The sequence below is a fragment of the Thamnophis sirtalis genome, unplaced genomic scaffold (assembly GCF_051295495.1).
Source record: "Thamnophis sirtalis isolate CommonGarterSnake01/CBP01778 unplaced genomic scaffold, rThaSir2_p1.2 scaffold_7, whole genome shotgun sequence".
In the NCBI taxonomy this organism is placed as follows: Eukaryota; Metazoa; Chordata; class Lepidosauria; order Squamata; family Natricidae; genus Thamnophis; species Thamnophis sirtalis.
The window spans coordinates 61,614,864-61,635,936 of NW_028261387.1; the positions used below are offsets into that span (position 1 = coordinate 61,614,864).

A 21,073-nucleotide genomic window follows, 5' to 3' on the forward strand; every position below is an offset into this window, starting at 1 on the left:
CTTTCCTTCTGTGATACTCCCCAAGATTACACACTCATCTGTCTGGTTCAGAAATATTGTGACTTGGTAGCAACAAGTCATAGGCCCTCACTCCTATATTTCCGAATAATCCTCTTCACAGTGGGCATTCCAGGGGATTGCCTGCATTTGAAGCACATATTTCCCTGCTCAGTTGCAGCCTTTATACCATCAAAGCCTCTAAAGCCTTTGAAAGCACTGATTTGAAGAAGAGAGGACTGCAGAGGTCTTGTTTTGAAAGGCATATAGGCCCCTCGTGCATTGAGAGACAGAATTCAGAGCAAACATTTAGTATTTGCCAGATTTACATTCTTATCCATCACAATAGGCAACACAACAAATTAGATGAATATAGACAGAGTGGTCAGTGTGGCCTACATCATGCATGGTTAATCTTAATCTTAATTATTCTAATGCAACTACTGTAACTGTAGTTAGATTTAGATACAATCAAGTATTTTAAGAAAAGATGCACAGATGACAAAATAATTTTAAAAAATCCCCCCAAAATTGTTTCACAACAAATTAAACTTTTTCAATGGCAGCTCATTACGTTAACAGTAACAGAAATTAAAGAGCAATGAATTCTGTAAAACAAAAATGAATTTGCAAATAAGCCAGGAAAATGTAAAAATCTGAGGAAAAGAATAAAAAAGGAGAAATGATAATAAAGTTATGAAATGGAAATACTGTAAGAACAACAGATAATCAAAACTTGCACTAGTGCTAATTAATACTACTTCAAATTATATAAAGGAGAAGAAATTCTGCTGGCAAAGATTGGTGTACATTTGAAAAAACAAAGTTTACCAAAGATCCTGGAAAAACAGAAACAATTAATAATAATTCCTTATTATAATAAGGAATTTTGTGAAGCTATTAAAAGGGCAAAATTGGGAAAGACCAGGCAGTTTACCAGCTTCTTATTATAACATTTTGAATATGAATCATTACAATTATTGCAAAATACAATGAATTATATTTTGCAAACTGGAAACATACCACATAGTTGGATGTAGGCCAATACAGCATTAATACTTAAAAAGCTCAAGATTTGACTTCATCAAAAATTATTACCTGATATCATAATTGAATGATGATTTTAAGTTATTTACAATGATTTTAGCTGAAAGAATGAAAATGGTTTTATAGGACTTTATTCATGAGAATATGGTTTTTACCTAAAAGACAGCTAGGGGATAATTATTAGAAATACATTGGATATTTTGGAACACTTGGAACAACACAATGTGTTTTTCAAAAGTAGTTTCAAAAGCCCCTCTGTGAGGCAGACTGTTGGTGAAGAAGAAAGAAAGAAAGAAAGAAAGAAAGAAAGAAAGAAAAAAGAAAGAAAGAAAGAAAGAAAGGAAGGAAGGAAGGAAGGAAGGTGGGCGGGGCAGGCAGGCAGGCAGGCAGCATCATAATTTTTGTTCTACCTACCGCTATGGCAGAGTTCCTACGGGAAGCCGTCGGGGTGGAAGGCAGGGAATTGAGTGAAGAACTAGCATTGAATTCTTCTGAACTGAGATTGTCTGAGGCATCACTGAGGCCACTGCTGATGGAACTACTTTCATCCCAACTGGAAGTCAGAGAAAAGATAAATGATTAGCAACATTTAGCACAAAGGTACTGCTATATAATCAAATGTATCTTCCCCACTCAATAACGTACTGGAAGAAAAACCAAGGAGTATCAACTAACAATTGCAAAATAATAAATTGATCTACAAACAGGATGTTCCATCCTACTTCCTAAAACAAAAGCAAAGATAAAGTGGTAAGATTGGACTATAGCTGCTTAGTTTAACTAAAATCACCCAGTATGAGCCAAATCTTAGTAATTAGTCCAAAGAAAAAGTTCCCAAAGACATTGAATGTTCCAGGCCAAAGAGCTCGTGCTCTGGATCAGTGTGTTTCTTCCACAAATATTGGATTTCAGTTGCAGTAATTCCCAACTGCCAAATATTATAATGAGTTGGGATTATAGGAGTTAGTCCAACACATCTGGAAGACATGACACTAAGGAAGGCCATTACAGACTATTTTATTTATAGATTCATTGGACCTTGGCACTCCTTTACTAACTTAGCTAACTAAGGTAGGGCAAACAATGCTAAGTGGATAGCTAGTTTCCATTATTTCCACTGATCATCTAGGAGGAGCAAAGATTATTCAAAATGCCAACACACACACACACACACACACACACACACACACACACACACAAACTAATAAGCCAAATTTAATCTGGTTTGATTATATTGCAATAATTATCATTGTACTTTAATCACTAATGCAGACAGAAAATATAGAGAAATTCTATCTAAAAATGAGAAATGGCAAGTGGGAGAAAGATGATGAGGAACTATTGCCAACCTTTCCACATGGGACAAGGAATTCATGAACACCCTGAACAGGAAGAAGCTTCTTTCCAGCTCGGAGAGGCTGACAGGAGCAGGTGCTTGGGGGAAGGAAAAGCAATGTGTCTGTTTGTTTATCCCACTAAAAGGCTTCATTCATCTCTTCTGGTGTTTTACACATTAAACTCCAAGATGATTAGCCCAGATGCATTCAAATAACTACCCATGTCTGAGCTTCTCTTTAAAAAGGCAAGCTTTCCAAACATGCCCATGTGTCCTGTATGAAAAGGGCTAATTATCAAAGGGTTTAATTACTTGGTTATATGGGTCTATATTTAACATACAATATTGAGAGAGAAAAAACAATCTGATCACATTAGACAGCACGCTTTTTATGTATGAATGAAACTATCACGGGTCCAAACCTACAAGTTTGAATTGTACTTCTCAATCATTATGTTCAGCTTTCTGTTCAACCATTCAACAGATGGTGAATTCTTGAGGGTGGGAGGATATTTCTAAATCAGGAGTCAGTGTAATGATTTGTTTTTATTTATTTTTTTAAAAAATAGCAAACAATTTACAAACAGAACAAAAGGGAAATAATCCCACCATTTACAAAGAACAAATGTGGTAAAATGTTGTTCCATATGTTTTTGAAATGTACTGACATATAACATGCTCAATAAAGTCCACTAATTATCTTCTTTACCGGAAATAAAATTTACTGATTCAATTTTATTTTACAGTGAAACCTTGACTTAGCAGACCTTAATACAATGGACTTTGAATGAAATAGATGAGATTCTGATTACATTTGCATCATTTTATACCATGTGTCTATTTCCACTACAATGCAAAAAGTACACCTTGATGCAAATAATGTAGATTATGCCAGTTGCATGATGACAGGATAGATCTAAACTGTAATTAGTTTTGCTTAGTTTTAACTTCTAGTTATGGACTAAAACTATAGCTTAATGTAATCTGTTAACATAGTTGTAGTGTATAAGCTAAAGTTTTTTGCTAAGTATTTTGTAGGAAATAGCCATTAAAGCTTATTCAACAAAACATGGTTAAACAGACTTAGCTTTAATGTACTATATCATGGATGTCAAATTTGCCATGTCATGTTGATGTCATGTGATGTATCATAATGTTTTTTGCCTTGACATAACTGGGGTGGGCATGGCCTGTGTATGACGCATCTGGCCCATGGGCCACCAGTTTGGCTGTAATATGAAGCCAACTTTTGATTTGGGGACTGCATGAAAATAGAGGTAGCTTCTCAAATTGGTGCGTATCCCACTCTTAGAAACTAATAACTACCATTTCTCACCAAGATTCAGTCTTAAATATGTTCAGTTAAAATATATGCTCTATGTACATTGATTATTATTAGTGAATCAAATTTGAATTATACAGAATCATCACAAAAAATGTCTTGGGTGTATTAATGGGGATTCTTCTGTTGAGCTGTATTATTCCAATAAGGTTAAAAGGGTTAATGGAGGTTTAACTCTTTTGTCCAACTGTTGGCATAAAGATGAAGTCTGTAAATATCCCTGTAAAAATGGGGGCCATTCTAGATTAATTTTATTTCCCTCTCTCTAATCACATAGTGGGTAGAAGTTGGGAGACGGAGGATGAGGAGTGAGTAAGCCTCTAATTCTATTGATAGAAATGCCAACACTGATTAGGCAAGGGCAACATTGATAACATATTGTTTTGCTTTAACAGTTTAAAAAGGAACAGGAAGTGATAGTTTATCAAACATATGGCAGCTTGGAAGCCATCAAAGATGGTCATTCCTGATTGACTAGGGCATCTGTGTGCTCAAAGTGCATAGAGCAATTTTCTCTGAGATAATAGGCAACACTACTTAGGAGCTCTAGGTCAGACAGAAATTCAGTAGATAAAGAATTGCCCATAACTGACTGCATTTGTGCCCTGCGGAAAGCTGTTCCACTAATTTGTAGTTCACTTAGCTATTGCTATAAACATTGTGTTTTGAAATTTAAACAGACATATGCAACCATAGCTAACATAGGGGTGGGCGGAAGAGAGTCAAAATAACTTTTAACAATTCATGGATAGTTCAGAATAAAATATCAAACAAACCCATTTGGTTAAGAATTCAACCTTTCCTTTCACTCACAGATCCCAACTCTACAAACCTATTTTGTTTTCTAAGTTTTTCCCCCAAGGATTTAAATAAATAAATAGTCCAAGGACAATTGGGGAACTGTCTATAAATATTTTGCTACAGAATTTGTCCTCCAGAAACATAACATGTGATGGTGAGAGGACTAGCTGGAATAACATCTCCTTAACATGGCACTTTTATACAGAAAAAGTAATAATAAAAAAGATTATTGTTCTATAAATCTTTCGCTGGTTCTCTTGTAGTTATCAGATCATTCCTGCTTCTGTTTGCTGCCTTTGTCTGACCTTGTTCTGAAATGGGGTTTCAGCCAGGGAAGTTGGCACAATCCAAACTTTCAACATCTGATGCAAACTGGACCACCTGGATTAACATGCATATTATTATCTGGGAAGATTTCACACTTCCCTGAAGCTTCCTGTGCAAAAATGTTATCAAACTGTGAATAAAACTGTCTATATAAATTATGCCTAAAATAATTGAGAGTATAGTACTAGCTGTTTAGGTCATGCTTAAATATAAACTGGTGTAGATATTTTTTTTAATCATTGAATTGATCATAGATTAGAGACTGTTATAAACATTCGTGAAATAAATGTTCATTCACATTGGAAAAGATGACAACCGGACCCTGAATAAAGCTTCACCTTTTAAACTTTGACTAAGCTGTCCAATTGTAGCTTGAACTATTCATGCTTATTTGCAAGGACTCATCCCTAGATGCCACTTTGACTCTCTTCCTCAGGCAACAAATAAGTCTTGTTCATGAATATGATGCAGTGAGTTAAAACAGCTGAGCAGTAGGGACTAGGATTGAAGTGGTAGACGCAGCAATAATTTCATTTACTTGCTCTTTAAGTTCTTTCATGTTTTATAGCCTAAGAAACCAATATTCTAATAAATACTCAGTGTAGAAAATAAGGGGTACATTCTGAAAATTAAACAATCTGTAGGCCTTCTTTAACCCAGATTCTCAAGAACAAAACTCCTATGGATATCATCCCTAACCAAAATAAAGTGTGACATAAATGTTCTGTAGCTTTCTAACCCAGTAGTCCTCAACTTCTGGTCAGAGAATGATACCAGTCGGTGACCCATTGGGAACCAGTCCGCACAAGTGGCTGGCGAGCTCGCAAAACTTCATTTGCAGGATCTAGGTTGCACATACAAAATTATCCCTACTCCCTGCCGCCACTGCTGCTGCTGATCCATGCAGTCAGAAAAGTTGGGGACTGCTGCTATAACAGGCATCATTGCTAAATCACATAGCTGGGCAAATTTACTCTATCCCAAATTTTAAAGATTTGTTCTCAGAGTTATAGACCCTACCATAAAAATGATTTAATATTGTATATCAGGGGTTTTAACTTTTTTGCATTTATGAAGTATAAGTATATAAGTATAATCTTTATTGTCATTGTACTTAAATACAACAAAATTGGTTTTAACCTCACTGGTGCAAAATTATAGCAGAAACAAAAAAGAAAGAAAAAGAAAAAACACTAGCGTGTGCATGGACTCATTGTAGTTGTATTTAAAAGTCTGACAGCCCAAGGATAGAAACTACCTTTAAACTTATTTGTTCGACTGGCTATACTTTGATGTCTTCTGCCCGATGGTAGAAGTGCAAAGAGACACTGACCAGGGTGTGAATGAAGTGACTTATCTATAAATATGTTTTTGCAAAAATTGTTTTTGATTATTTGAGTTTTATTCAGCTGGATGAGTCCATGCACTCTGGGGTTCATCTGCCCATTAATTAAACAATGCCATCTTACAGGATGTAACAAGCATTTCTGCTCTCCTGAAATTCCTGTCCTCTTCTTCCAAGTAATTGGTATGGCCTAGCCTTAGGACATTCAGAAGACTACTTTACACCTGGTTGTTCTCTTGGAACTCATGGCAGGGTGATTGTGGAGCTTTTGTTCTTGTTTTGTTTTAGTCTTGTTCTGAATACTACATACATACATACAAACATACATACATACACGCATACATACATACATACATACATACATACATACATACATACATACATACATATTCCCCTAGCTAAGTATTCAGGAGTTCAGGAATCAATCAATAAACAAAAAGGTTTTTTTTAAAAAGAAAGCCTAATAAATAAGAGATTTGAGCCCTTCCTCACACTTTCATTATATATTCTGTTTTGTATTACACTGGATTGTACAACCCAGCCTATAATCTCTTAATAAAACCAAGTGTCAGTCCTAAAACAGATGAACACATGGTTATAAAGAAACTCTTAATACATAATAGATAGTGGCAGGAATGACTTTCAACAAAACTTGATCTAGGAACTTTTGTCAAATTGGCTCTGTGGTTTTCTCATACTCCAGCTTCTGTAATGTAATTAATGGAAGAGAATCTTGCTGATAATACCCTAGCAGACCATGTGTAAAAGCCCATCTTTTAATCTGTCAATCAAGTCACCTCAAGTAAAGAATGTTGCTCAGTCCTGCATTGATCTAAAGCTCTAGGCTAGAATGGCAGCTACCACTTATGCCCAAAGTCCATCTTCACAGCAATCCATGGAATAAACTCCTTCCAACAGAATAAGCAGTGCCTGTTTTCAGGTCACTGCTTCACTAAGTCAATAATAGCCCGGAAAACATTTTAACAAGTCTAGAAGAGGTATTGGGCATAATAATGATAGTGAGATTTGAGCACAATTGTCCTGAATAATAAAGGATAAGGAAAACAAGATCATAAACTACAAATTATTATCTCCTCTTTAGTATTTTAATGTGAGGAACAATGTCAAACAATGCAATGAGAAATCCCATGGCTGCAGGCCAATTTAGGAAGTTAGATAAAGAAGGGAATGCCAAACCACAGCTTCTGATTGCCAAAAATAGATGTAGCCACTAAAGTAAAATAGATGACACACCTAGCAACCCTGGTTAAGCAACACTGGATGTCACAGGGACTTGGATAGGACACTAATAAAAAAGACCAAGACAGAGTGTGAGGAGGGAAAAAGCACAAAAGAGGACAAGTCATCCTGTGTTTTTGTCCATGAAGTCAAGTTCAACTCAAAAGAAACTTTAATTCTTAACTGGGAAAAACACTGAAGCTCCAGGGTTAATACTCAACAATGAGCAAATGTATTGTAGAACTAATATAATCTTGATTTTTTCCCCCTGAACTACCATTCCTAAACAGTAATTTCCATTTATAGTATATTCCTATATTGTACACGTCTGATATGGCTATAATTTTCTCTGAATATTCCTATGAATAATTAAGGAACACACACATTCTTTCAGTATAAGCAGAATAATATTTTCCTAGAATAAAAAATAAACAAAAAGGTGCTAAATATTACTACTAGGTAACATCACATTTCCAAATGTTTAAATCTCTTGTTGGATTGTTTAGTACCTAATAGGTACATAGGTAGAAAGCTATGGCAAATCTAAACAGCCTATTAAAATGCAGAGACATCACCATGCCAACAAAAGTGTGTATAGTCAAGGCTATGGTTTCCCCAGCTACAATGTATGGCTGTCAAAGTTGGACCATAAGAAAGGCTGAGCGCCAAAGAATTAAGGCATTTGAACTATGGTGCTAGAGAAGACTCCTGCGAGCGCCTTGGACTGCAAGGAGAACAAAACAGTCAGTCCTAAAGGGATCAACCCTGACTGCTCCTTAGAAAGCCAGATCCTGAAGATGAAACTCAAATACTTTGGCCATCTAATGAGAAGGAAGGACTCACTGGAGAAAAGCCTAATGCTGGGAAAAATTGATGGCAAAAGAAGAAGGGGACGACAGAGAATGAGGTGGCTGGATGGAGTCACAGAAGCAGTAGGTGTGAGCTCAAATGGATTCTAGAGGATGTCCTCTATCATCCTCTAGAGGGTCGCAATGGTTGGACACAATTTCACAACTAACAACAAGGTATGTAGGACAGCTGAAAAAACTCTATTCTATTGATGAAAGAAATATGAGGAGAAGCAAGTCTGACTATATAAAATCCATTCCTTTAAATTAAAACAACAAATAAAATAGCCCAAAATATATTAAGATAATTTCATCCTCCATTTGGCTGTGATGCAGTATGTGCTGGTTCCAGAGAGAGAGAAATCATATCATTTGATGATGTGTGTTGTTGTGCACTCTCCCTCACCATAGCCAGATAAAAAGCGGGGTTGTCAGGCAGCCAACTTGGATAGTCTGTTGAACAGTATACTGTTTGTATCTGAACCAACAACTGCACAAACATATGGAGGGGATGACCCTCTCTCCACTGGGAAAATCACCAACACTAACAAGTCTTCCAGTTTGTGAAGGTTCTTGTTTTCAAACTCAGCCTGTTTGGAGCAAAGAAAGAAAGTGGCGGTAGAGGTTATAAAATGGGGTGAAAAGGACAGAACAAAAATATGCCTTTGTGGTTCAAAAGACCAGCTTAGCTATTGCTTAAAACAGGAATTAGCTTTGCATGTCTTGGGACCAGATTTGTTAGGTGTTAGATTTCTAGTGACGTCCACAAAAGTGGAGATTAGTCAATACAACTAAATGCAGCCCATGTTTGCAATTAATTCTAACATATAATTTACACTCATTTTGAGAATTATAGGTCTTATATGTCAGTATTTTTCAAAGTAGGCAACTTTAAGATGTGTGGACTCCAAGTTTAGAATTCCTCAGCCAGCTGAAAAATACTGTTATATATTGACTCTATAGATATTAGTAGAGTCATTATTTATGCTATGTAATGCTATTTAAAGGTAAAGGTTCCCCTTGCACATATGTGCCAGTCATGCCAGACTCCAGGGACAATGCTCATCTCCGTTTCAAAGCCAAAGAGCCAGGGCTGTTTGAAGACGTCTCTGTGGTCACGTGGCCAGCATGACTAAACGCCGAAAGCACAATGAATGCTGTTACCTTCCCACCAGTTGGTTCCTATTTTTTCTACTTGCATTTTTATATATTTTCGAACTGCTAGGTTGGCAGAAGCTGGAACGGGAGCTCACTGTTATGCGGCGTTAGGGATTCGAACTGCCAACCTTTCTGATTGGCAGGCGCAGCAACTTAGCCACTGAGACACCGTGTCCCTATATTTAAATATATTTAAAAAGCATTCAGGAATAATAGGGATGCCTCATGGTAGTGGTGCAACCGACTGCCACAAAAGGATAGGAAAGAAATCATTTCTATTTCTATTTGCTTTTTCTTCTTCTGAGGACTCTGAAATTTTCTTAACTACATTGAGCTCCTTCAGGGTCAGAATTTGGTACGGTAGTTTCAGGTGTCTGCTGACACCAGCAATTCCCATGCTGCTTTCACACATGCACTCTAGTCATTGTACAGGGCGGGGCATAACCTTTTCCTAGGGGGTCACAGCAACACTTGTAATAACAACACAAATAATTCATACACCATTCAAAAGCCCATCAAAAACTGAGTTTATTGACACGATTTAATAGTCAGTATGACCACCATTAGCCCTTCGAACAGCATTCAAACGAGGTGGATAAGAACACAACAAATCTTCAAACAGTTCCGTTCGATTTTCAGGGCGGGGCATAACCTTTTCCTAGGGGGTCACAGCAAGATCGACAGCAGTTTACAACTTCCGCGACACCTCATTTTAAAGCCCATAAAAAACTGAATTGAATGAGCTATTAAATGTTAAATTTGTTTCGGTTGAAACTTTGAGAATGAATTTGGAAACTGTGTTGAAAAATCTGGAAAATCGAATGGAACTGTTTGAAGATTTGTTGTGTTCTTATCCACCTCGTTTGAATGCTGTTCGAAGGGCTAATGGTGGTCATACTGACTATTAAATCGTGTCAATAAACTCAGTTTTTGATGGGCTTTCGAATGGTGTATGAATTATTTGTGTTGTTATTACAAGTGTTGCTGTGACCCCCTAGGAAAAGGTTATGCCCCGCCCTGTACATCATCATCATCAAAATGGAATTATCACAGAACACACTGATACAAAATAGTTCCCCTCCACTATTTATGCTTTTTAAAAAATAAACATTTTTTTACATGGAAAGGGGATATATAATTCTTACTTATGCATGAACTACAATATAACATGGGAAAAACTGAGGAAATATTATCCACAATCTTATTGAATATGGAATTACACTGAGAATATTAGCCTAAACTAGATAAAAAATGGACTCGACTGAAAATGTGTTTATGCTTTCAGAAACTGACTCTGTTCAGAAAGTTAATGAAGATTAAGAAAGCAAAGGTTTGATTTGGCTATCTCTCAGTGTCCAAAACTGATCCAAGGAGCAAAATTCAAGTCCTTTTCTCTTAGAGACCAAACTGAAATTGGAAAGGAAAATTGGAGAGGAGATAAAAGATTAGGTTAACCATGGGTGGTAAAACAAGGGATTGGCAGTTATTTATTTAGAAGGCTGGACAATGGTTCTCTAATTTCTGTTCCCTACAGATGACTTCAAAAAATGAAGGCTCCTATTTTTTCACTTTGCTGTGGTCTGCACTAAAGGAAATCTATGTATCATCTCCAACAGCTGAAAGCATTCAGACTAAGATGACATCTCATCTCTGTAAAGGGCTGAAATTCATTAGAATTTGCAGTAGTTATGCCTGGCCTTAAGCCATACATAACTGTGGTTTGTGCTTAAACTCTATTTAAATTGACTCATTGATGCTCCTGAACATAACAACATTGAGAAAATTTGTTTTAAGCACCACATCAAATTCTGGAGGGTTGCATACAAGGCAGTGAATTGAGAAGGATCAAAAGGTTTCGTAGGTTGAAAGCCAGAGGTACTAACTAGGATTCTAAAGACAAGATGTGGCTCTTAACAAGCACTCAAGTTATTTTGGCAACTCATCATGGAGTACAAAACTCCTCTTCTTTCTTGTTTGCATCCTTCCCTTGACCTCACAATCACTCTAATGAGGGGGAGTCAGCCGTCTGCTCATTACATGTCTGTGGTTTGAAGCAGTTCTGAATAAGCCAAGCTAATCTAGCCAACAAATCCCATGGCTGCAAAGAGAGAGGAAGCTCATGAAAAAAAAAGAGTTTATGGGTGAGAGCAAGCAAAGGGGGATGTGAGAACTAATTTCCTGAGTGGCAAGAACTCCAAAGATTAACCTCCATTGCTGTGAGGAATCTATGTTTAGACATGGTGAATTGTTAGCTCTTTGGCAAAACCTCTCCAGATCTTAACTCCCTAAAGCTTTCTACAATTTGCATAAACATGCAGGATTTGATACAGTACAGTTTTCATTTAACAAAAACAAAGCAAAGCAAAACAACAAAATCCCAAAGCTCTTTCACAGAAAGGGGAAAATGCTAAATATTGCATGTATACACGGAAATAAGATTTTCTAGAAGGCTGGGGGCATTTTATCAATATGACCATCTAGTGTACTTGTGTATTATTCTTGTCTTCTTAGTTATCAGGTCCTGTGGATGGGAAATGCAGACTCAGGGGCATCACATTTTATTTAATATGACCGTAAGGATTTCTTTTTCCTGTGCTGAGTGAATCCAGATGGCTAAGGAATTAGAAAAAGCCAAGACTTGATATGTGGCCCTGTATCTTTCCTTATGTTAATCCTAAATATAATTCTCATAGCAGCTTAACCCCACCTCCCCAAAAAAGGACAGCATTACACAGTCCATGTAAGTCTAGAATGGATCAAATCTGTTTTTAATTTAATTTAATTTATCTTAAAAATATATCCTACCCTCAATATTTCTACTCCATGGACAGCTAACAAGTAATAACAATAAACTGAAAAAAGAACCAAAACGTCAACTTAAAACGTATTGTAAAAGCAGATACTGTGCAGTAAAAATAACAACAGAAAATAAATTGAAAATCTGTTTTAAATGGCTAGAAAAAGAACCCCAACCATCAAGAACAAAGAAGACAAAAGAGCAAGCTCCAGAGATTTGCTGAATATAAAAATATGAAAGATGAAGTGTCTCAAGTGAAATACTTTTCTGCAAAACTCTCATGGTGGAGATTGCACTTATTCAAGTTCTACAAGGAAGTGAAAGGATCTTCTATTTTTCTTTCACTTTACAAAACTCAGCATCGTTACAACATCATTGGGTATACTGAAGAGCAGAGGCCTCCTTTTAGCAATAGGAATACCACTTAGACTTATATACTGCTCCATAGTGCTTTACAGCACCTTCTGAGCGATTTACAAATGTCAATATAGTGGATCTCATTTTACTGACCCAGAAAGGATGGAAGGTTGAATCACCTCGAATTGGTCAGGCTCGAACTCCTGACAGTAGGCAGAGTTAGCCTGCAATATTGCATTCTAACCACTGTGCCACCATCCACCTCCTTCTACGCTTCCTAAATAAACGTGACACAAACATTTGCTGGATGTGAAATCTGATTCCATAAACAAATTGTTACATGGAATAATTATACATTATATGTGCATGTCATGCATAAAAATACTTTATCTAATATCTTCAATAAAGTAACAAAATTGGGTCACTATAGCACCATTCTTACCACTAATTAAAATAGAGCAATTACTGGGATCTCTAGGACAGAATTCCCTGCACTTCTTATCTGTTACAAGACAGACTGGCATATACCATACTCATTTGACTTGGATCCCTGTACAACTGTCTGTTAAACTTCACATAAGATGAAGGCCACTATTCCATTTCCATGTCTATACAGATTCTCAGTCATCCAGGTCATGGTTGTCCCAAAGGTGCTTTTTCAAGAGGCAACTGGACTTTCTCTTTTTTTTTCATTGAAAAGGTTTTTATTTTCCATTTTTTCATTTTCATACACTCACATATATACTGTGCATAGCCGGGGCCATACAACATTAAACAATAATCACAGCAATTCCTCGTCAACAATACCCACAAAAATAGAAACCCAATATACCTCTTCCACTCTCCATACACCTCTTTCTTCCGCCCTCTCCAACTTTCTATCTTCCCTCCTTCATTCCCCTCTACCCTACTTCCCCTCCCCCTCTACCACTCCTCTCTCCCGATCCACTCCCTCCCTTCCTTCTCACCCTCCCTTTCATCCCCTCTCCTGCCCTCTCTACCCATCTTTCTTCTATCCCACTCCTCTTCCGCTTGGTGTATTTCTACTATATGTCAATGTACTCAACTTGTCCTATTTTTACAGAGAAATTAAAGAGACTTTCTCTTTTTTTTAAAGACCTTTTGCTTCTCATCAAAAAAGCTTCTTCAGCTCTAGAAGAAAAAGAAGCTGAAGAAGCTTCTTAGATGAGAAGCAAAACATCTTCAAAGAAAAATCAGGAAGTCCAGTTGCCTCTTGAAAAAGCGCATTTGGGATTCCATTTCCATGTTAAAATAAAATTCAACTGCCAGTCAATTGGCTTTTCTTCATGGAATGTGGAACAAGAACTATCAACCTGTCTGACTCAGGGCTGACCATACATGGTAACTGTGGAACTGTGAACTGAAACCAAATGGTGAGCTTGTGGTGGTGGTGTGAGAGGTTCATGCCATGGCCACTAGACTAACAAGCAGGAGGTTAGCATAGTAAGTATAATTGTGTAAGGCCAATAGTAAAGTACTTCTGCAGATGGTTGTAGACAAAAAGGAAATCCTTCTTCACTCATGTGTACATAGACATTTGGATATATTATTGTCAATTACAAACTTGAGCAACAGGAAGGCAGCAACTCAAGTTGCAGTGCTTTTGTGGTTCAGTCATTATGAAGTGAAGCCTCACATAGTGTCAGGAAGAGTCTAGTTTTTCCTTCAAATCATTAAACCAGATGCATAGGAGAGGTAGGCATGCATGCACAGGAGAGGCTGAAATAAGAAATCCATTTACAACTATTGCTACAAAGTCCCAGATATTTTTTCCTCTCCTTTTTTAATTTAAAACAAAAGGAGTGAATCTACACTACTGCCTGGCTGTATTATTATGTATTATTTTGGGTTGATGTTAAAAAATAGAAATTGCTTGTGATGTTGATTCATGATGTTGAATCATATTATATTAGTGGAGTGGTGTAATGAGAATATTTTGATGTTCTGTATAAAACTGGCAATACAGAAGAACAAGTTCAAAAGTTCTCACCTTCTTGAGTCACAGGGACATACCCATAATAGATATGGTATCTTTTTCTATCTTCCAGTCAGAAATGCTGAAGAGAGAACATTACTTTGGGCTAAAGGGAAGGCACTTTTCCTATTTAGAATGTTAAAGCTGTGTGAAACATATAGCTGGTGCCAAAATACAACTCAGGCTACCTGTCAGCATCCATTTTATGATAGCTGTCAAAAGTGTGACCCTTATTTTTGTGTGACACATGCTAGCTTATAGCCCAGAGATAGTATGTAAATGAGGAAGAAAGTTGCATACCCCTGCCAGACTAAGTTACGATTTGGACTGGAACCACAGGTTTTAGGTTTAAGAAGTTGGCTAGGAAATTCTGGGAGTTGAAAGTCTACCTATCATCTTAAAGTTGCTGTGGTTGAGAAAACACTGAGCTGGAATAACCAGGAATGTATAAGTACTGGCTTCAGCTTGTCTTGGCATTAAAATGGAAATTGTTTAGAAATTGAATTGAAAATTAGTGTTGGGTAAAGTTCTTGGACATGCTTTGCAATGGTTTGATATTTCCAAGAAATATTCTCAAAATAAAATAAAAAACTGGAAGTTTTTCCAATAATTGTCTGCAGTTTCCAATGAAGCCAGAAGGATTTTCCACATGGAAAGGTGCCCTGCCTATTCTTCCCATAATTTTTATTATCACCATCCTATTCTTGTCAGAGAGGAAAGATTATTGTTAGGAAACCTTCACAATAAAAATCCTGTTATTCAAATAGGGTCTCCATTTCCATACCAGTACTTCCAAAGTAACTTCTGCATGGTTTTTGAAGTAGGGAGAATTATTGGAAGTTCCATGCAAAGGCGAAGCTAGATACAGTCTTCCCTCTTTTGCACAGAGAAAATCTGTTCAACAAGACCAAAAAAGGAAGTCCTACTGGGAGACAAGTGATTTTTGAATTGATTCTAAATGAGGGGAAGGTCAGTATTATATTTTCCTTTCATTCATTTTTATCAAGAGTGAGGCAAGCACCTGGAAATTGAGAAAATCTTTGGAGCCCAGGTTTTGTTTTAAATTAAAACAAAACAAAAATGCATTGGACACAGGTTCAAGTCCAACAACAATCGACAGTGACTCTGTGGTGATCCATAGCAATTCAATGAGATGCATTCTCTCAGCTCGCCCTAGCTCTCAAGATTGTTGCCATGGGGAAAAATGAGACAATGTAGTGTTTTATATGCAACCTTTAGTCCTTGAGCAAAAGGTGGGATATAAATCTAAGAAATAAAGAAAGCAGCATGAGGATCCTAGCCACTAACATGTTTTCTAGGGGTTTTTGAACATTATATGGATCTCTGTGGGATGCTGTTCCAGATTAATTTTGCTGGGGTGCTTTCTATAATGCCCTAATTAGAAGGGGGGAAGGTAGGGCACTTGACTGGCTTAGAGGACCCTTCCAGTACCAGGTTTGAAATTTCAAATGCTCTGCCCATTACCTTCTTAGTCAACTGTGGAAAATTACAGCCTATAAAGTAAAATCAGAAGTCACATTATATTGGCAGGCACAAGAGGAAGATGGCAGAAATAGCATGAGTTCAAATTGTCTGGCCTTCACTACTCATGGCTGCGGTAATAGAAAATAATTGGTGGGATGCTAAATTAAAGAATGAGACTCAGACATAAATTGGACTTGGTGAGGAAAAGGAACATCTAAGCCAGGGGTCCCCAAACCCTGGTTCATGGACTGGCACCGGACCGGGGCATGCCAGAAACCAGGCCCCACAAACAAGCGAAGTCCCATCCGTGGGATGCAGGCAGCACACAAAACAACATCCATCCAGGATGCAGTACCACAGAACCAGTCCCAAAAGGTTGGAGGTCACTGATCTAAGCTTACCACTCTTTTGTTCTTCAGTATAATTGTTCATTTATGGTGGCAGAAGCCACTATAGTCGGTGCTGTTTCAGGAAAGCAGTACTTCCTGAGAAACAGAGAAAGTAAAGATCTGAGAACTCTATACTGTTTATGGCTAGAAGGCCTTTTAACTGAAATAGCTGGAATAAGCTCGCCAAAGGCTTTGTAAAGGACAAGGGGCTTTCAATCCAACAGTAATGGGCACTATTAATCAATAAGCAAGCCATGCCTGCACAGAACCTGACCAATGAAGCCTGAATAAATATAAGTGAAAAAGAAAGCAAGTTCCAGGGATAAAAGATATGCAGCCAGACAATAGAATAATCTAGCCTCAATGAGAGAGTGTATACAACCATGGCCTTTGGGTTACTCAATGGTTATTCCTACCTTCTCCTTTTTCTCCTTCTCCTACAGGCATAATATACCGGTAGATAGTCCTCATTTGAGAACCTCAATTGGAACCAGCAATTGGAAACTTCAACTGTGCTTATGATCCTACTGTCATAAATGTGAGATGGTTAGTAAAGCTACTTTTTTTTATAACTGTCATGACTGCAAATGAGGCAGTCTCTATATGAGGACTCCCTGAACTTCTGAGGCCCATTATACAATATTTTTAACTTTTCATTTTTCTCAACTCTGCCTAAAAATACCAGCTGCTGTTTTTCTGATACTCAGCAATCCATTTATTCCTATCTTCTCCTGCTTTGATCTTCCATACATCAATTTAAAATAATCTCTTTTGATTTCAATGCAGTTCAGGATAAGTATGATTAGTTACTAATTTTCTAAGCTGTGTTATAAACCTATAATTATTTATCAGAGATTAGAGAAATATGGAAAATCTAAAAAAAAAATTCTGCAGATTCAGGTCACAGTTTCTACATGATAGACCATTTCAAAGCAATTATTTATTTTCTGGATGTTTTATTGTTTTATAATTTAAGAATTGTAAGCCACCCAGAGACACTTGTTGAGTTGGGTGGCTATAGAAACTGAATACATAAATAAAAATAAATTCACTCCAGAGGGCAGTCAAAACACTGGCAGGCAGTAAGCATTATGACCGAAATGCTCACATTCTGCAGAGGAAATGACTTCTTATTTCCCTCAGTCTTTCCAACTGCTTTTTCAATAAGTCAATTGGCTTCTCCAGCCCCACCTTATCCCTTGGGTCTCTGGAATTAAAACATTTAAAGTGAAGCTGGAGATAAAAACTTTGACAGGAGTTAGGGCTTCACAGGGATCACACACCTGTTGTTTGATAAAGCTGTAACTTTTTTCTAATTATTTTATTAATTTCATAAATCAAGTAACTCTTTTGCTCCCATTACAGTGTGAAACAACAGTTTGATTCCTGTTCGTGACAGGGGTTAAAAAAAAAATAAGGCAAAAACCTTCATCATTTTGCCCCCAAATAAGCTGCCCCTCTGCTTTTCTAATTACAGCATTGGATGCCAATGAAGGCAGAGTCTTCAACTGCAAAAAACCAATCTGCAAAACTAGTATATCTGTGATGATCAGATACAGAAAACAAAAGAAAGGGTTAGCCTTGCTGTGTTGAAGATTATTATGCATCACTGTTGAGGTAGATTGATTCAGTATGGAAATGCTTATGTTCTTATTCACTCAGAAATACTGAAGGCACAATTTCTGCTGTTTCAGCAAATCTCTTGGCAATGGCCATGCTTAAAGCTAATTGGGATATAAAGCATAATGCTGTTTAGGACAAAAATTAAGCCACAAAGCATCATTCCAAGAATCATTCTTTTTAACGCAGCTCAACTCTTTTTTTTCAGTCCCAAATTTTGTCACTGTGAAAGCTAAAGACCAAGCTATATATCTGCATGCACAGCCTCTCCAGTGTTATGAAGAATTAAGTGTTAATAAACACATCCTAACTATAGAAATTACGAGATAGATAGATAGATAGAGAGAGAGAGAGAGAGAGAGAGAGAGAGAGAGAGAGAGAGAGAGAGAGAGAGAGAGAGAGAGTGAGGGTGAGGGTGAGGGTGAGGGTGAGGGAGAGGGAGAGGGAGAGGGAGAGAGAGAGATGATAGATAGATGAGGGAAAGTAGAAGAAAATAATTTAGTTCTAATTACTCAAACACTTTCAATTTCTGTGAATAATAATAAAAAACAGAATCAAAAATTAATGAGATGGTCCCAGAGGACCTTCAGCTCTCTTTCTTAAAAGGAAATCTAGGTCAAAGAATTCCAGTTTGTATCCATTTTCCACTTCCTCTTGTAGATTCTCATTTCCTTGTGGAAAGAAAAAAAATTGTAGCTATTTAGCAAGCCAAGAATGACTATAATCAGAGTAGTTTCCTTGTCTTTCAGAATGAAATACAACTACACAGTCAATCTGAAAGAACATGAACATCTGGCTTTAAGATTTACACAGAGACCAGTAAGTATTTCAAGACAGAAATGTGTTAGTTTGCAGCCATTGTCAAAACAGATATGAGTTACTTTTAAAATAAGTTATACTGTGACAGAGGAAAAGCAACCAATTTAAAAATTGAAGCCCAATATACAACATTCCTCCTTTTATAGATGATTCTCCTGTATCTGGATGATATTATAGTGCACTCTGGGATGCAAGTTACAAGATTAAATAGAAAATTTAAAAATTCAACTGAGGTGAAGAATCTTTTTGTTTTCAAAGAATCAGTTCTAGGTAAGCAATCCAATCACACTCCAGACCTGCAGCAGAATCTTTAAGGAATTAATATCCCATAAAGCAAGGATGCTAATGTCCCTTCTTGCCAAGCTTATTGTTTTCTTTTCCATGTCATTGGAGGAAACTTTACATGCCCAGATAGTAAAACCTCTGGAAAGGCACCTTTGAACCAAGATGCAATTCCATCTGTAACCTATTTGAGACAGGATATTGCCTTTCTTCTCACAAAAAGGCTCTCAGGCTGCCCATCTATGAATGCTGCTTGGCTCATGTCTGCTCTGCTGCTTGTGAGCCCTGCAAGCAAGTCAGTCCCACACAAACACGTGCTCCAGAGGCTGCTCCCCACAAATTCAAACTGTCCAACTCCCACCTATTTCTTCCCTCATGGCCTCCGCCCCTTCCTTCATTCTCCTTCCTGCAAGATCACATTTCACAGAGGATGGGCTGCAGGGAGTCACCAGGCGGGTACAATTCAAATCATAACACACACAAAAAGAAAGGGAGGAAGTAAAGCAGGTGGTCTAAAGGAGAGAGAGAGAGACTGCAGGTTCCCTAACGGTCCATTAACACTGCAAGGACTGGGAGAGAATACAATGGAGGAAAACAGGGTTGTGTGAATTGGCTGCAGTTAGCAGAAGAATGCAAGAATCCATCTCTTGCATGGTTCCCTGCCAATCTAATGCCCTAAGCCTCCCCAGCTGCCCCTTCCCCATCTGTGTGCATGCTGGTGTCACTTCCCAGACCACAGTCAATAGCAGCACATGGCATGCTGCAACTAATAGATTTTTTAAAAAGAAAAAGAAAAAAGCCCACAGTCATTTTAACAATAGCATTTTCTTTCGCTACAGTTTTGGCTGAACATTTTAGACAATGTTTAGAGTATTCTTCTTTAGTCTTTATGGAATTACTAAGAGAGAAATAGCTTTCTTTGAATCGGTAGTAAGGAGGAAATCACTCCCTTTGTAGATTTTTCATTCCACTTTGAGAGAGAGATGGAAAGGATTTGGAGTTACATGCTTGAAATTTAAGTTTGTAGCATGTAACACGCCCAATGAGCTAATGCTTCCAAATGGTTTTTACGCATTTGAGTGATTCAGGAGCCCCCACCCAGGCACCAAACCATGCCATTGTTCCTTCTTAAACACACGATTCAGGCAAAGCCCTCCTCATTCCAGATTACAGCAGCCGGTGAGATGGATGAGGATTTCTAGCACCCTGTACTTCACCATCAGAGCAGCCACAGCTGGCACTGGGGAAGACACCAGCGGAGGCACACTGGGTCTGTTCCCTTTACAAGGAGCTTGGACCTTCCCACAGAAAAGCAACTAAAACTCACTTGCACCCCATTCTTACCTGCTGGGTCTGGAAAAATGTACTGAGCGGAGTGTCCTCCCTGTCCTCTGCAACGGGGCATGGAGCATTTTCTCAAGTTCTCCCTATACTCCTGCACAAATGTTCCATACAAGCTCCCCAGTGCTGGCGCAACCTCTCAGAAAGCAGCCACATGAAGCAAGGAAGGCGGAGAAGAAATTAGACCCTTCCCTTGGTACCTCCTTCGCCATCCCCTCATTCCCTTGCTTTCCCTCTGATGGCTCCTGACAGCTACTCTTAAAGCTATAGTGCACTATTTCCCTATGTTGCTGCCTCTTGTCCCCTCTGCTATGCAAGGCTGCCTCTTTAACACCCACTGCAGGTATAGCAGACAAAGGGCTGTTTGGGCTTCTCCTTTTAGCACAAGCTGCAGCACGAAATTGCAAGCCCCCTGAGAAAATAAAAGCAGTTCCCTAGCAGTGCACGGTATCCTGCAGTACCTTAATTCCATTAACCCCCCTGGGACACCGATAACCCTTTTTTACCACCCACCCACCCCACCCCCCGCACACACACATTCTAAGCA

The 21,073-nt window shown here is 37.9% G+C and overlaps 1 protein-coding gene across 6 annotated transcripts in view; it reads right to left on the reverse strand.

Moving 5' to 3' along the window:
* Positions 1–21,073, reverse strand: part of NAV1 (neuron navigator 1) — a 264,428-nt gene that overhangs the window by 51,966 nt on the left and 191,389 nt on the right. For 5 of the 6 annotated variants that reach the window (XM_087720219.1, XM_087720217.1, XM_087720216.1 and 2 more), the window contains one exon: positions 1,459–1,597. In XM_087720219.1, coding sequence (XP_087576345.1) covers positions 1,459–1,597 — 139 coding nt within the window. Of the gene's footprint in view, positions 1–1,458; positions 1,598–20,529; positions 20,778–21,073 lie in introns of those variants that run through there. The other variant, XM_087720218.1, reaches the window with a different exon arrangement.